General features: G+C 37.6%; 1 protein-coding gene across 3 annotated transcripts; it reads left to right on the top strand.

Moving 5' to 3' along the window:
- Nucleotides 1-1,261: 1,261 nt before the first annotated feature.
- On the top strand, nt 1,262-13,706 carry LOC147518104 (uncharacterized). Of its 3 annotated transcripts, none has more exons than XM_086590059.1 (10): nt 1,262-3,617; nt 4,163-4,286; nt 4,407-4,495; nt 5,135-5,373; nt 6,432-6,518; nt 8,068-8,167; nt 8,559-8,772; nt 8,852-10,711; nt 11,886-12,225; nt 13,226-13,706. In XM_086590059.1, the coding sequence occupies exons 1-9, from the start codon at nt 1,650-1,652 to the stop codon at nt 12,020-12,022; spliced, it is 4,818 nt and encodes a 1,605-aa protein (XP_086446185.1). In that variant the 5' UTR covers nt 1,262-1,649; the 3' UTR covers nt 12,023-12,225; nt 13,226-13,706. The 3 variants fall into 3 exon arrangements, with proteins under 3 accessions (XP_086446185.1, XP_086446186.1, XP_086446187.1); XM_086590060.1 differs by having other exon boundaries at nt 11,870-12,225; XM_086590061.1 differs by having other exon boundaries at nt 11,859-12,225.
- Nucleotides 13,707-14,544: the final 838 nt, after the last annotated feature.

Genomic DNA, 14,544 nt, shown 5'->3' with positions numbered 1-14,544 from the left:
CTAAGTTAATATCTCCTTAATTGTGGCGTTGATTGAGCTCTAAGATTGCGCTAGTTGATTTGCTTCCATAACTGGCTGTAACTGATACTGTGGGTGACCTGAGTGTTAGGTCGTGGGTTCGACCTGATGATATGGGACGAGTTGTGGGAGGACAACCTGGTATGTGGACACATGCACAGATGCACTGTAGTGTAGAACGGAGGGTACTTACAATAGGTATGAACAATGATTGTTCATAGTTCATATTGATGTATGAACAGTAATTGTTCATAGTTCATGTTGATGTATGAACAATCAATATTCATACCCAAATAGGTATGAACAATAATTGTTCATAACTCATGTTGAGGTATAAACAATGATTGCTCATACTCTAATATGTGTTTTTACTGATCATATATTATGTTGAGGTATGAACAGTGATTGTTCATACCCCAAATAGGTATCACCAATCAACAATGATTGTTTATATGAACAATGAGTGTTCATAGCTCATGTTAATATATGAACATTGATTGTTCATAATACTATATACACCGAGTTGTTTTGGTTAGGCTGGGCCGTTTATTATTTCGTATCAGGAGTATATTTGATATTTTATCTATCCGAGCCGTTTTTAATTTCACATCAAGGGCATACTTGACCTTTCATCTACCCCGTCTTTGTGAGTGATTAAAAAAAAAAGGTGTCATCTCAAATTACTTTTTCCCTCCGATTTGTCCTCTAGAATTACTCTCTGTCCGAACACTTAACCGTGGAATTTGTTTGAAGATATATATTAGTTGCACACTTGAACTTGGAGTCAATGGAGTTACACTTAAAGCCCACTTATCAACTCTTGCTTTGTACGAACTACAAACCAAGTGATATACAATTGAATGGAAAATTAGCGATTTTACCTCTGCAATTGTTAGGGTTTTGCCAGAAAATGTAATTCGAGGCCGATCAAACTTGGATTTTCTGCTTTTTAGAATTCTGGTTTTGTAGGTTTGGGCCCAATATATTTTTAATATAAGCCCACCATCTACTTTTCCTTGGGTTTGTTCTAGGCTTTCTAGCCATCTTCATTTCTTTAACAACTTTCCTTTTGAAGGTCAACATTTCAATAGACGAGATTTTTAAGTTTGCGTGTGTGACTATAAATTTAGACTCGATAATAGGCTCTGCCAAAAGTCTACCAGAAATACACCAAGGGAATGCGTATAAAAGAGAAGCAGTATGAATGGCTATACTAACATCAGAGTATCAAATCTTTACCCCAAAAAAAAAAAAGTATCAAAATGTCCACCCACCTTTGGCTGTTCATCCACGAGACCACCCGGCTTTTCTGTAACTCTGCACCATTTAACCCAGAGAAATAAACATAATTAGAAGGAGGAATGATTAATTATATTTACAACAATTTGGAGGGAAACAACATAATTAAGGAAATAATAAACAAAAAGCAACGTCATTAAAGAAAAGTCAATTCTCTAAACAAACAATCTCATTTCTCTTTCTCTCTCTTTCCTTAAAAGCTCCAAAAAAAAATCCCCAATTCATTTCCAATTCTATATCTCGTTCACCGACAAAGGTAACAATCTCTCAATTTGATATTCAGTGAATGCAATGGTGATTTCTGGTTTTTAATTTTGAAATTTTTATGTGAGATGAAAGAGGGTTCATCTAGATCTGGTCCATTTGGTTGTTTAATTGTGAAGAAAAAGGGTGATACTGGAATGAGTAATGTTTGTTTAGGTGAGAAAAAGAGGAAACGATTAATATTAAGTGATTCGGAATCTGGTGACGATGATTCATTAGTTGCACCGAAATTAAATTTTTTTGATCGTGAGAAAGAGATTGAGATTGATAGGAAGAGAAAATTGGGAGTTGATAGGAATAGGATTTTTGAGAGGAAGAGGAGTAGGGCTGATGATAATGGGTATTTGAATGATGAATTTTTTGGGAAAGTGTCGTTGTTGAAGAATGCGGTGGAAGAGAGAAGGAAAGAGGTTGGGAGAAATGGTGTTTTGATATCTAAAAGAAAGGTTCCAATTGGTAATCAGAGAGAATTAGAAACCGGGTGCAGCAGAAGTGTTCCATTTGACTCTGGCGAGAGATTTGAGATGATGAGAGAAAAGTTTTCTGTTCATCCTATTAGAGTGCAGGGAAAAAACGGTGTTTTGAAGGTGATGCCCAATAACAAGAATAAGGTGGGTGGATCAGAGAAAATTTTCAGAACAAAGGACACAGAAGAGAATAGAAAGGGTTCTAGATCTTCAGATTATTTCTTTAGCAAAGCACCTTTGTCTAGTTCATTTTACTCGGAAAGCAAGTTGTCTGAAAAATCACACCCAGCTGTAGTAACAGAGAAGCAAGTGAATTCAGTTAAAAAAATTTCAATCAAACATAATGAAGTTCGTGATACGTCCTTGTCTCAGGATTCACAAAATGCAGGCGCTTGTAGTTCCAAGAAGGAGGCGTGTAGTTCCAAAAAGGGGGTGAGTAGTAAGAAAGAGTTTACGTTGACATCTGAACCTTGCTTGACAACTAAGCGCAAGGAAGGAGAAGTTAAGCGGGGCACTGGCACAGAAAAACAGTTACTACGGGAACGGATTAGGCAGATGCTTGTCGATGCAGGTTGGAAAATTGATTTAAGGCCCAGGAAGAACAGGAACTATCAGGATGCTGTTTACGTTAATCCCTCAGGAACAGAGTTCTGGTCAATTACCAAAGCTTATTCTGCGTTTCAAAAGCAATTTGAAGATGATGGAAGAGACCAAAATAATGGTGGAAACATTTCATCATTTACCCCCATACCGGATGATGTCCTTCACAAGTTAACGAGGCAAACACGCAAGAAGATAGAGAGAGAAATGAAGATGAAGCAGAAAGCCGAGAGAGGAAATAAGAATGCAAAAGAAACCTCTGAAAAAAAGTTTAAGAAAAAACATTTGAAAGTGAAAATTGATAGTGGTAGGAATGTAGAAAGTATGGATTCTGCTGTCATGCAAGATGGCAAATCACTGAAGCTGAGAATCAAAGGAAACAATTTGGCAGGTCTAAACACAGAGCAACTTGCTAAACGCAAGAAATCTACTCTGACCATAGCTGGTTATGGAAATGGGAAAAGTAAAAGGCAAAGGGGACGTGCTTTGATGGTTCGTAGCTCTAGCAAGGGGCCAAATATGGGCGACGATGAGTTTGTTCCATATACTGGGAAAAGAACTGTCCTCTCATGGCTGATTGATATGGACACAGTTCCCTTGAGCGGAAAAGTGCAGTATATGAACAAGAGACGTACACAAGCTATGCTGGAGGGTTGGATTACGAGGGAGGGCATTCACTGTGGTTGCTGTAGTAAAATCCTACCTGTTTCGAAGTTTGAACTTCATGCAGGAAGTAAACTGCATCAGCCATTCCAAAACATTATTGTAGAGAATGGGCCTTCCCTTTTTCAGTGCCAGCTTGATGCATGGAATAGACAAGAAAAATCTGTTCGCCGTGGGTTCCACTCTGTAGACATCGATGGTGGTGATCCAAATGATGATACCTGCGGCATATGTGGAGATGGTGGGAACTTGATTTGTTGTGATGGTTGTCCTTCTACCTTCCATCAAAGCTGCTTAGATATACAGGTACAAGATGACTGTTCTTGCCGACCAATTTCGTTTCCCTTTTATATATATATATAACCTTCAACGCCTTTCCAAACTTAAAAGGAGAAAGAAACATAATATATTGTATGTGTTGTGAACTTGTGATTGAGAGACCTCTTGGGTACATTTGGATGGCAGGCTGGAAAGAAATTTGGAGAACCTAATGTAAGTGAGTACCCAAAACAACATTGGTAGTTATTTTTGACTGTGCAGGTGTGCCTACGCTAGTGCAAGCACTTTTTGTTAAGCTGTGATTGAATCTCCTATCAAACTGTGGGTTGTCTCGAACAACACAAAATAAGGCATAGGGGATGAATTTTTTAAGAGAAGTTGATTCTGACAATTTTCGATTCTATTCTTATACTAGATTATTCTCTATACATTATATTTTTGAATTATTGTCTTCAAATAATGCATGCTCATGAGGCTCACTCCTCAGCACACTGATCTAAATGAATGGCTACTAACAAGTTGTTTTACATGAATAACCACTCATTTACCAAATGAAAATTTTCCATTTGCAGATGCTTCCTTCTGGTGAGTGGAATTGTCCAAATTGCTCGTGCAAATTTTGTGGTGGGGTTGATGGCAGTACTGATCAAGAAGAAGACACATCATTATGCTCATGCAGTCTGTGTGAGGAAAAATGTATTTGCTTCTCTCTCTTTTCTTCATCTAGCCCCTCCTGAGCTTAGCTTCATAATTACACTGATATTAGCGTTGCAATGAAAGTAAAAACCTGCTGCTAACAACAGTTCTCTATCTCAGATCACCGACTGTGTGGGTGGCGATCAGATACTACATGTATTGACTCTGATGTTTCATGCACTTCCTTTTGTGGGAAATCATGTGCAGAGGTAGTACCACTTTCTTTTTAGAGTTCCACTGGTTCAGTGCTTCACTTATGCCAGCAGAGCTTAGGAACATTATGCTTCTGTAGAATTTGAAAAGAAGTACTATCAGTTGTGTAATGTTAATGCCGTCTCCAACATGATTTACATCTCAACATCTAAGTTCTTCTCATTTGTGCTGGAATTATTAGTATTAGGACATTATGGCACTGCATTCCCCATCTAACAACAATTTCACTTGTAATCTATCACACAAGTTTTGCAAGTTCTGCTCATGTGGGGGAGCCTGATCTTTTAGAATTTGTGCATTGAGACTACAAGTGGCAATAAATTGCTGCTCCTGCACTTCCATGTGGATGCTCATTCTGCCTTTACATATTGCCAACTCTTGCGACACCTTGTAGCCGTTTTTGGCACGGACATGTGACAATGTCATTGCTAGACTACCAGTTTTCATTGTTAGAGTGTCACAAATGCAAGAGTAGAGACTTAGGATAATACCATTCTGTTAAGCAGTACATAAATTTTTCCCCAAAATTTTTTCCTTTAAATTTATAGGGGCATTATTATACTTTATTTTGTTATTTATTTTCTACATCTGAGGTAGTGAACTAAAATCAGTTTTGACGTTTTTCTATTCTGCAGCTCTTTCAACAATTGCAGAAACTTCTTGGGGTCAAACATGAACTAGAAGCTGGGTTTTCTTGGACTCTGATTCAGCGTTCTACTCTAGACTCAGATTCGTCTAGCCGTGTCCAATGCCAAAAGGCAGAATACAACGCCAAATTAGCTGTTGCCTTAACTGTAATGGATGAATGTTTTTTGCCTGTCACTGACCAAAGGAGTGGAGTTGATTTGATTCGTAATGTTTTGTTTAATATTGGGTAAGAGTTTAAAAGTTATGATCTCAAGACATACATTGTGTGTTGATAGGTGACCATCAATTGTCAGCAATGGTTTAATGAAGTGTTGTTGTTTTTTTGTAAACCTCTTTATATCTATGGAGGTTGTTGCTTACAGCTGAAGCAACTAGGACATGTAGTCGCACCTAAGCAGTCCCATCACCTCCACATTGCACAAGAGCCACCTCTATGAAGTCTCGCTTTGATTTTACTCCACCTACGCTGCCACGTCACTGTCTACCTGGCCTCAAAGGGTAATTGACTGTGGAGCCATATCCGATTCTATAGGAACAATCGCAAAGGCTATCAGCCTTGTAGTGTTTAAATAATTACACAAGTGAAAACTCCCCTAGGTGAATTAATGTGTTTCGAACCCCCGACCTCCTACATGTGAGGAGGGTGCACGACTGTTGAGCCGATGACTCATTTGCAAAATTGTTCATTTTGCACTGACATATCTGTTTATGTAGAGTTCTTGTTAGTTAGGGGTTTGGGTTGGAAGATCTGAATTTCCCTTGTGGTAATTGCATTCCTTAACTCTTGCGATCAGCAATCGCTCCGCATCTGCTTTCAAAAGTAATATTTAGTATGGTGCAATTCTTGATAATAGGATAGACTAGTTATTTCCAACTCTGTCACATGCTTGCTTGTTTTTGGACACAAATTTCAAGTGGTTTCTTCTTTGTTTTTCTGGTACCAAATTCTCATATATTTCATTTATTTTACCTGTGGATTATGTGATGCATATACATTCCGGTTCTGACCTTTTGATTGGTTTCTTGTCCCTTTCACCTTTTGTAATGTCTCTACTTCAGAAGAATTTCGTCTGAACATTGTTTTTCTTTCAGTAATTAAACTCGAATTGAAATTACTATTTTTTTTTCCGGTACTTTATTTGTTAATAAGTGGTATATTTAAGTACTTAAAAAAATGTTGCTTTTGTATCAGAATCATTCTTTTCGTATCTGGCTGGCATATTCATTTAGATAAAATCTTTATTATGTCTTTTGTTTTAATCACTTGATCTATCTCTTATGTAGATCAAACTTTTATCGCCTGAACTATAGTGCCTTCTATACTGTTGTTCTGGAGAGAGGTGATGAGATCATCTCAGCAGCGTCCATCAGGTGAGCGTCCTTCAAGGAAATTAATGTACTTACGGGGTTGAGGCAGGCCCCTACCTCGTAATTTGGATGTATTTAACATAGCTTATCTGGTATAAGCCTGATACAAATTGTATTGTGAGTTCGTAATAGGCAAAATATTCCTACAATTTATGGCAACATAGCTTATCTGTTATACCCTGTATTTTATTTATTTATTTATTTTTTTGCCATTGTTGTTGTCCTTAATTTTATTTCCAATATGAAAAGACATGTTACCTGCTGATGTTTTCCACTTCACTCACCCTTAAAAGATCCTGCACTGTCACTGGCACTGAGTGGTCAAGTTGTCCCTTCAAGTATGGATTGTGAAGGTAATTCTAGAGGGTGCAAGCATTTTAATTGTGACAACAAATTTAAGATTGATAGAACAGATAGTAGTGCTGGGGGAAAATTGGGTTGATTACTTGACTTTGGGTACAGATTAGTTGTATTTATACCTGATTTAAGGAAGATTTAAGGAAGAAGTATCAATCTTCCTTGGGTTTTCCTCTAGCCAAGTAACGGGTTGCTAGCTTGGAACTTTGATTTAAACTTTAAGAACACAAATCATTGGGAAATGGCTTTCATGTTTTCCTTTGTTAAAAGGGTTGGTCTTTCATCTTGGTCCTTTTGATTGATGATGAATATTGGGAAAGCTTGTAGTTTTCAGTAGGATAGGTAACTCCTCTGTTAATTCACTTATATCTCTTTCTCATGCACTGCCATTTGAATCATCCCTGGCCTGCTTTGCCTTACTTTCCCGTAAGTTGTATTTTCGGGTTAAATGTTACCTGATGAGTTGCTCACACACACTCGTAGGAGTTGTTTGGTAATTAAGCAAAAAATTACGAAAGAAGAAAAGCTACTGTGTGACTCCCTCTCTCTGTGCTGAAGAAGAAAATGGGAGAGTGGTATGAGGGCTGATGAGGAGGTTAGAATCCGGATTCGATAAGGCTTTGTGTTCTGTGATAATCCCTTAGATCAACTCCAATGTTTGGGTTATAAAGGAACATGAGACACTTCTAAGTGATGAGAGTTGTCTTCTTTCTTTTATTTAATATTTAGAGCTTTATTCTGTAACCCCTTTAATCCTTTTTCTGCGGTGGTGGGAATTGAATACAATACCTTGGGACCAACCTGTTAAGGCTTGACCAGTAGACCAATGGACCCCACCCCTTCTCTTTAGTTCTGTCATTATTGTAATTTAAAGTATCAAGTTTATGTGGTCAAAGGTCTGGGAATAACTTTGAGGTATATGTAATAATTAAGAAAACAAGACTATGTAATGCTTAGAAGTTAGAACATCCAGAATTAGTGTTGTTTGCGGTCATATAACCTGCCCATGTTTGTTAATCACCGTATACTCATTTAGCCAATAGTTCTGTTTCTTGTTACATTTCTTGTATTCTAAGTGTGAGGGTGCAAATTTGCAATTAGTTAATGTCATGTTTGCTTCTTAAACTAAATGATTTCCTTTTATATCTTACTATGATTAGTCTCAATAATTCGAATTGTTTGCATTTTTTATTAGGTTTCATGGGACCAGATTAGTGGAGATGCCATTCATCGGGACGCGCCATATTTATAGGCGTCAGGGGATGTGCCGGAGACTTTTTTATGCAATTGAATCAGTACGCTCTCTAGATCCTTCCTATTGCTTCTATTTGTATTTCACTGTTTGTCTGTTCTAGATTTATCATATTGTGCATGATGTTCCAGACTGTTGATTTCTTCCATATGTTTCAAATTCTATGCATTGCATTTGCAGCCATCAAAGAGAGTGTACTGAGTTTCTAGAGATAAAACTCATAACGGAGAACTAGATATTAGAAACCCCATAAAAGAGATTTGTGGGGGTGCTAATCTCTCATGCTACTATGCTAGTGAAACCTTGATCAGAGATGACTTGGTATTCACTAGGGATTAAACAAGCGATTCGATAACTAAGCTAGTATTCTATGCATTGCATTGCGTTATGAGTTTCTAATCCCTTGTGAATTTATTGGTCTTTCTAATCTTCAGGCTCTCTGTTCTCTCAATGTTGAAAAACTGGTAATACCTGCCATTTCTGAGCTCATGGACACTTGGACTTCAGTTTTTGGTTTTAAACCATTTGAGGAATCAGACAAGCAAGAAGTGAAGACCTTAAATATGTTGGTATTCCCAAGCACAGATCTGTTACAGAAACCGCTGCTCAGGCACAAGTTAAATGAAATGGATGTAACGGGTAGTTCGGGTAAAGTCAAAAACCTCATTTGTTTTCGTACTTCCAACTTTATTTGTTATAACCTGACACATTGTATATGTTTCTCTAGTTGTCAAGACCATTGTACCAGATAACAGTAATGGTTTTGTTGAGCCTGACATCTGTAGTCCAGACAATGGCCACGAGATGAATAATGAGGTTTCTTCCTCTAAAATTGGTTCCTTAGGTACTAGTGATTCCACATGCGATACTCTGGACGTGACAAATAATCCCTCAGATGCTGCACTTGGAACCATTGTTGATGGTGTGAATAGTGATAATATGTTGGCAGTAGGTTCTGACCCCATCAGTTCATCTGTCAAGCCGAAGCTTCAAAAGTCCATGGAGGATGATACTCATAATGTAAATGTAGAACCTGCAGCTGTTGAACTTGTGATGCATCCTTTAGATGAAGCTTCCAGCCAACATACAGCAAATGATAAAAGTGGCTGCACTACTACTGTTTGTGGCTGTATTCAGACCACTGGTAGTCCTGTGCGAAGTACCACCGACCTAAAAGAAAACAGTGTTCACAAGGTGGAAAGTAGAGCGGATCTGTGTTTGGGTGAGTCTGGAGTCTGTGCTCCTGAAATGAGTGATGTCTATGACCACAAGATGAACAAAGGGTCGGTATTAGATGAAACTGGTCCTAAATGTCCCGATGGTTCCTCATATGATGATACTGTGGACATGAGAAGTACGCCATTTGATGCTGTTGGACCCATACCTGATGGTCCTAGTGACGAATCTTCTCCTGACACAAAGTTTTTCCTTCACCTTGGTGTGGATCATAGTAATAAACTTGATGTGGAAAGTAAGACCGTCTTTATCTCTTCTGATGTTATGAAGCTACAAAATTCTACTGAAGATGATGCTCCTGAAGCGAATTTAGAAGCTGCTGGTTATGAACTTGATCACTGCATTTTGAATGAAACTTCCGCACAACATGCAAGTAATAAGAATGCTAACAATCGAAATGCTGTTTCTGGTAATAGTTTACTTCACACTAGTGGAAATCATGTGCAAAGTCACTCTGAATCAAACGTGGAAAGCGAATCTGATATTATTGAGTTTGTTGCCCAAGCTCATAACAAGGGTGGTTCTTATGACCCTGAGGTGAACAATGGGAAATTTTTCATTCAAACTGGCTGTTGTAGTCCCAGTGTTGCCACACGTAATACTTCTGACATGATAGGCAATCCCTCAGATGCTTCCCTTCCACCCATGCTTGATGGTCTTAGTGACGAATCTGCTCATGACTCAAAGTTTCTTTTTCATGGCGTGAACTGTGATGCCAAACTAGATGTTGCTCTTGAAATGAATGTAGAAGCTACTGGAGGCGAACGTGATCATCTCCGGGATGAAGGTTTTGCGCAGCATACGTTAAATGCAGAATCTGACTACACTAATGTTGTCTCTTGCAACTGTTACCAATCTACTGCCGAGAATCCTGTCAAAAGAAACTCTAAATTGAATGAACACATTATTCACAGCATCGGATGTACTTCAGTTGAGCTTTGTCATGTTGTATCTAATGCAAACCATTTCGAGCCAAGTGTCCCATCAACATCTGATGAGTGTATTGAACAGGATGCTAGTGAGGGGAAAACTGAATTTTCTGCCGTGACACCTGATTTAAACTTGTCTGATGAGGGGAATGCAGACAACCAACTCCAGGATGCTGCTTTACAAAACAGTTGCCAAGGTTGTACGGAGAATGTTATGTATAATGATTCCAATGGCAGTGTTCAACCCTTTGACAAGCTTTCTGGTGGAGTGTTGGTGCGTCATCAAGCTTCTCACAATGGTTCCTATAATGCTTCTGATGCAGTGAGTAGCACTTGCAAATCGAGAAATGAAGTTGCTCCAGATAAACACAGTCCCCAAGATTTTGGAGACAACCCAGTGGACTGCAGTTCCGAGGTGGATGGTGAGTCTCTCTGTGCTGAATCAAAGTATATGAACAAATCTATCATCTGCTGTTTTTATTAATTGTGCTGCATAAAGTAGCTGCTCTGTCTGCTTCCGAGGATGAGTATTGTAATGATTTTACTTAATAGTTTACTGTACACACTTCTGATCATGGCACCATACATGGTTGATAAGAGGTAGAAATTTGAGTTGCTTCAGCTGACTCTCATCAACACTTCAAGTGGCCCGGAGGGACGATTGACCCATAGCCTGCTTTAGAGTGACCATGCGGATTTTTATCTTGGCCACTCCTGTAGGGATCAAATAATTACAAGAGTGAGAGCCCTGCCGTGATGCTAGTGAGTTTTGAACCAGCAACTTCCCAAAAGTGGGGAAGGGTGCACAACCACAGAAACACTCAGTCACGTGTTTCTCAATTTAATTTCTTAGGAAAAGCAAATTAGAGCAGCTAATTCTGCTGAGAGGCAAATGGTTTTACTTCTTGTTCGCTCATGTCCCTAAAAGATTAGGTCTGTGGTGTTGATCCTCTTGCAGTGTTGTGGTGGTAATTATGTCCATGAGACGTCTGAGTGATTGCTCAACCAGTAGAATAACTATTTTCTGCTTGCGATCCTGATTCTAAGTTGCCACTTTTTTAATCTGAGTTGTGGAGAAGAAGTGCAGCGATCTGGTTGGTAAAATCGAGTTTCTACCACTGTTTTCAAATTTGATTCAGAAAAGACTCATTGACTGAATTTCAGAAGATATGAATTTTTAATAGCACCTTAGATGATAGATGACCCAACTCTGATACATCTGTTTTTAGCAGCCTTTTGCTCATTTGTTACGGTGAAGATTCCTTCTATTAGACCAACATGTCCAAAGGACTACAAAAGTACATCTTTTTCAAATTTTCAGGCTCATGATTGGCGTTACCTACTTGTTGTTAATAGATCAGTAAGAGTATTGTACGGATAGATATAAAGAGAATTTTTCATCTGCCGTGGTATAAAGAGTATTTTTCATCTTTTGTTGCGTAGTATTGTATTAAAATACTAAAAATAAACAAAAAAAAATGTCTCGTGATTGGTATTTGATAATTTGATCCCCCTCCCACTTCTTGCCTCTATTCCTTGCAATTTTGAATTGACGGGTTTCTATCGTAGGGAACTGATAGATGATATATGGTTCAGGGGTGTTACTGAACGAGGTACAACTGGCAAAAGTACGAGGCCCCTGTACTTGCAAATGGGGCGCGGAGTTGAAAGTTGGATCTACCTGTTGTAAGGATAAAGTTCTGTCATGTTCAGACAAGGAGGCATCACACTAGTCAGATCTTACACCATTATTAAGCAGCCATATTGTGATAGGGAAAAAAAAATGGGCGAATATAGTGAACTGGAGGAAGACTTCTGGAGACATTAGGTGATGTGTCATAGACTTCTTACAGTTGAAGCTACATACTGGCAGTTCCTCCTATCGACTGAAGATTGGACTATAAAGATGACAGTGAAGGAGAAACTTTTTCTGAAGGTATGCTGTTATTAAGCCCATGTTTTGTTTTAAATTCGAAAATGGTGTTTGTGCTGTTTGATGTGCATGTAGTGAAATCACTACCCGATCTAAACTAAGTGCTGATGGGGTTTTCCGAAAATCCCCGGAGTCCCTGACCCAGTGAATTGGATTCAAATCCTGCCAGTGCCATCACCCATTCAGTTGTAGAAGAAAGTTGTTAGTGAAACATAAGATTTTATTATAGAAATAAGTGTTATTGAAAAGGAAAATAATAAATAATACTTGTAATAATAATAATTGTACGACAAAAATTGTAATAATGTGTTAATAAGTTACACTTTACGATGCCCATATAGATTGTAGACTTCCACTTGTCATTCATTCTCAATACTTTACTATATAGATCTGGCCATGACTTACAGACCAATTGTTCTAACACTAAAAAGGTTCATAATCTATTGCCTCAGTCTTTAGCTTTTTCTTGACTAAGTTTACGAGGACATGGATTTAAGGATTATAAATAAGTAAATTAACGTTTGTGTATATGTCCTTTAAGCGTTGACCACATATGTCTACAAGTTTACAGTAGATTGCCGTAAAGAAAGGCAGATGGTGATGTACATGGCATTTAGCATTCCTAAGAAACCAACCTAACATATTTGGGACGGCGTAAAAGTAAAAATGAACTTTGGGAATTCAAGGTCAGTTATTTATATCTATAAGATGGAGCTTAAATTTCAGTGAACAAAGCACCTTTGTACCTCCTTAGGTTGTTAGTTGGTATTCACCTGTCCGCTTAATGGCATAGTTGGGATATCTTTATGTTAAATACTATTTATTTTGTTTATGAATAATAATTATATACTCACCTGTTACATGTATAACCAAAGGTATCCCAATTGGTTCTCGGCTTGGCAAGTACCAAATGGCACAAAGCTGGGCAGAGCATCTGTTACATAATTTTCATCTGTATCATCTGGTTTCCTTATTTATTTTGAGTTTACTTCGCCAATTGCAGAGAATAGAGGGGCAAGTTTGTTCGGATAAACTAGGTTAACAAAGAAAGGTGCAGACTGGACGCAATTCTCACTCATAATAGCACTCCCCACTCCTAATAATAACCCGAATTCAAGGATGAATTGTCATGTAAATATGTCCCTTGGCGAAGAAGCTGGTGAAATTCTTTGTGAACCTCAACAATAAGGGTCTGTGGGAGTATTCAAACTATTTCCGTGGATGTGTAGTTTTTTACTTCCTTTTTGTTGTTGTTGTTCCGAGATTCCTGTAAATTTATCTGAGTTGCACTTGTACAGCTTAGTAACATATTTGCTAGTGGAGCATCATTCAAGGCGCAGTTTGTGCACCATGTGTGCTATAAGTGAGGTTTTTTTTTGTTTATTTATAGTTTTTGTGGGAATGGTTACCCTTTTTGGGACATGAATCCATTACCAATTGGACTTTAATCAATAGCTTGAGAATGAAATAGGTTTATTCTGCCCCTTGTATTTCTCACTGGATATATATCTTAAAATCCTCGATTTACTTTGATTTTAAAACCTGCAATTGCTATGATGAACTAAGTAAAAGTTGGTGAGATTTTTAGGCGAACAAGCATTGTCCCCCTTAGGCCTCCGAGTATTTAGAAAATCAAAACATAAAGAATTAAGAATTAGCTTAGATTCTCGTACCTTTGTGTTGTATTGTTGGTTACTGTTAATTTACCAAAAACTGAATTTATGCTTTGAAGTTTACTATGTTCTTTGTGGGGCAGCTCCATAGCTGTAGCAACACAAAAGTCAAGTGTCGAGCCTTGTTAGCAATTTGGGATACGCAACAAAAATTCAGTATGGGAATAATTTGAGAATTATTCGGTGATTTAAAAAAATAGTACGGTCAAATATTCTGTCAAAAATTTGCAATACGGTAATTATACGGTGTTTAATTAATACGCGTTTTAAACATTTGGTTGTAAAAATTTGGAAGTAAAAAATTCGTGATATTATGTCAGTAAATATTAATAATAGTTGTCAATCTTTACAACATAATGAACATATCTAAACAATTTAGCTACAAAAACATTGAAACCAATTGAATGGTCCACACATGTATCTTTATTTATTTATTCTTAGATTGAAATTAATGTTCAAATTTCAAAATACACACATACCATGACATGACAATTTAAATATTGCTCAAAAAATATAAAAGCAAAGCTTTTGGATTAATTTATCACTAAAAATGTAAGAGTGAGAGACTTAAAGTAAGAGTGAGGACATAAAGTACATAAAAAATAACAAAAACACAACCGAATTTTCATTCATTTTCTTTTTTTTTTAG

The sequence above is a fragment of the Coptis chinensis genome, chromosome 2 (assembly GCF_015680905.1).
Source record: "Coptis chinensis isolate HL-2020 chromosome 2, ASM1568090v1, whole genome shotgun sequence".
In the NCBI taxonomy this organism is placed as follows: domain Eukaryota; kingdom Viridiplantae; phylum Streptophyta; class Magnoliopsida; order Ranunculales; family Ranunculaceae; genus Coptis; species Coptis chinensis.
Note: the sequence above shows the minus strand (reverse complement) of the source record. Positions and strands in the feature narration are given on the sequence as shown.

What these genes read in the sequence shown, in the direction of transcription:
- LOC147518104 (XM_086590059.1), top strand. Translation starts at nt 1,650, where the DNA reads ATGAAAGAGGGTTCATCTAGATCTGGTCCATTTGGTTGTTTAATTGTG. An exon ending in AATGTTTTGTTTAATATTGG is followed by an intron (nt 5,374 to 6,431) that starts GTAAGAGTTTAA and finishes TCTCTTATGTAG; the next exon opens with ATCAAACTTTTATCGCCTGA. An exon ending in GGATGTAACGGGTAGTTCGG is followed by an intron (nt 8,773 to 8,851) that starts GTAAAGTCAAAA and finishes ATGTTTCTCTAG; the next exon opens with TTGTCAAGACCATTGTACCA.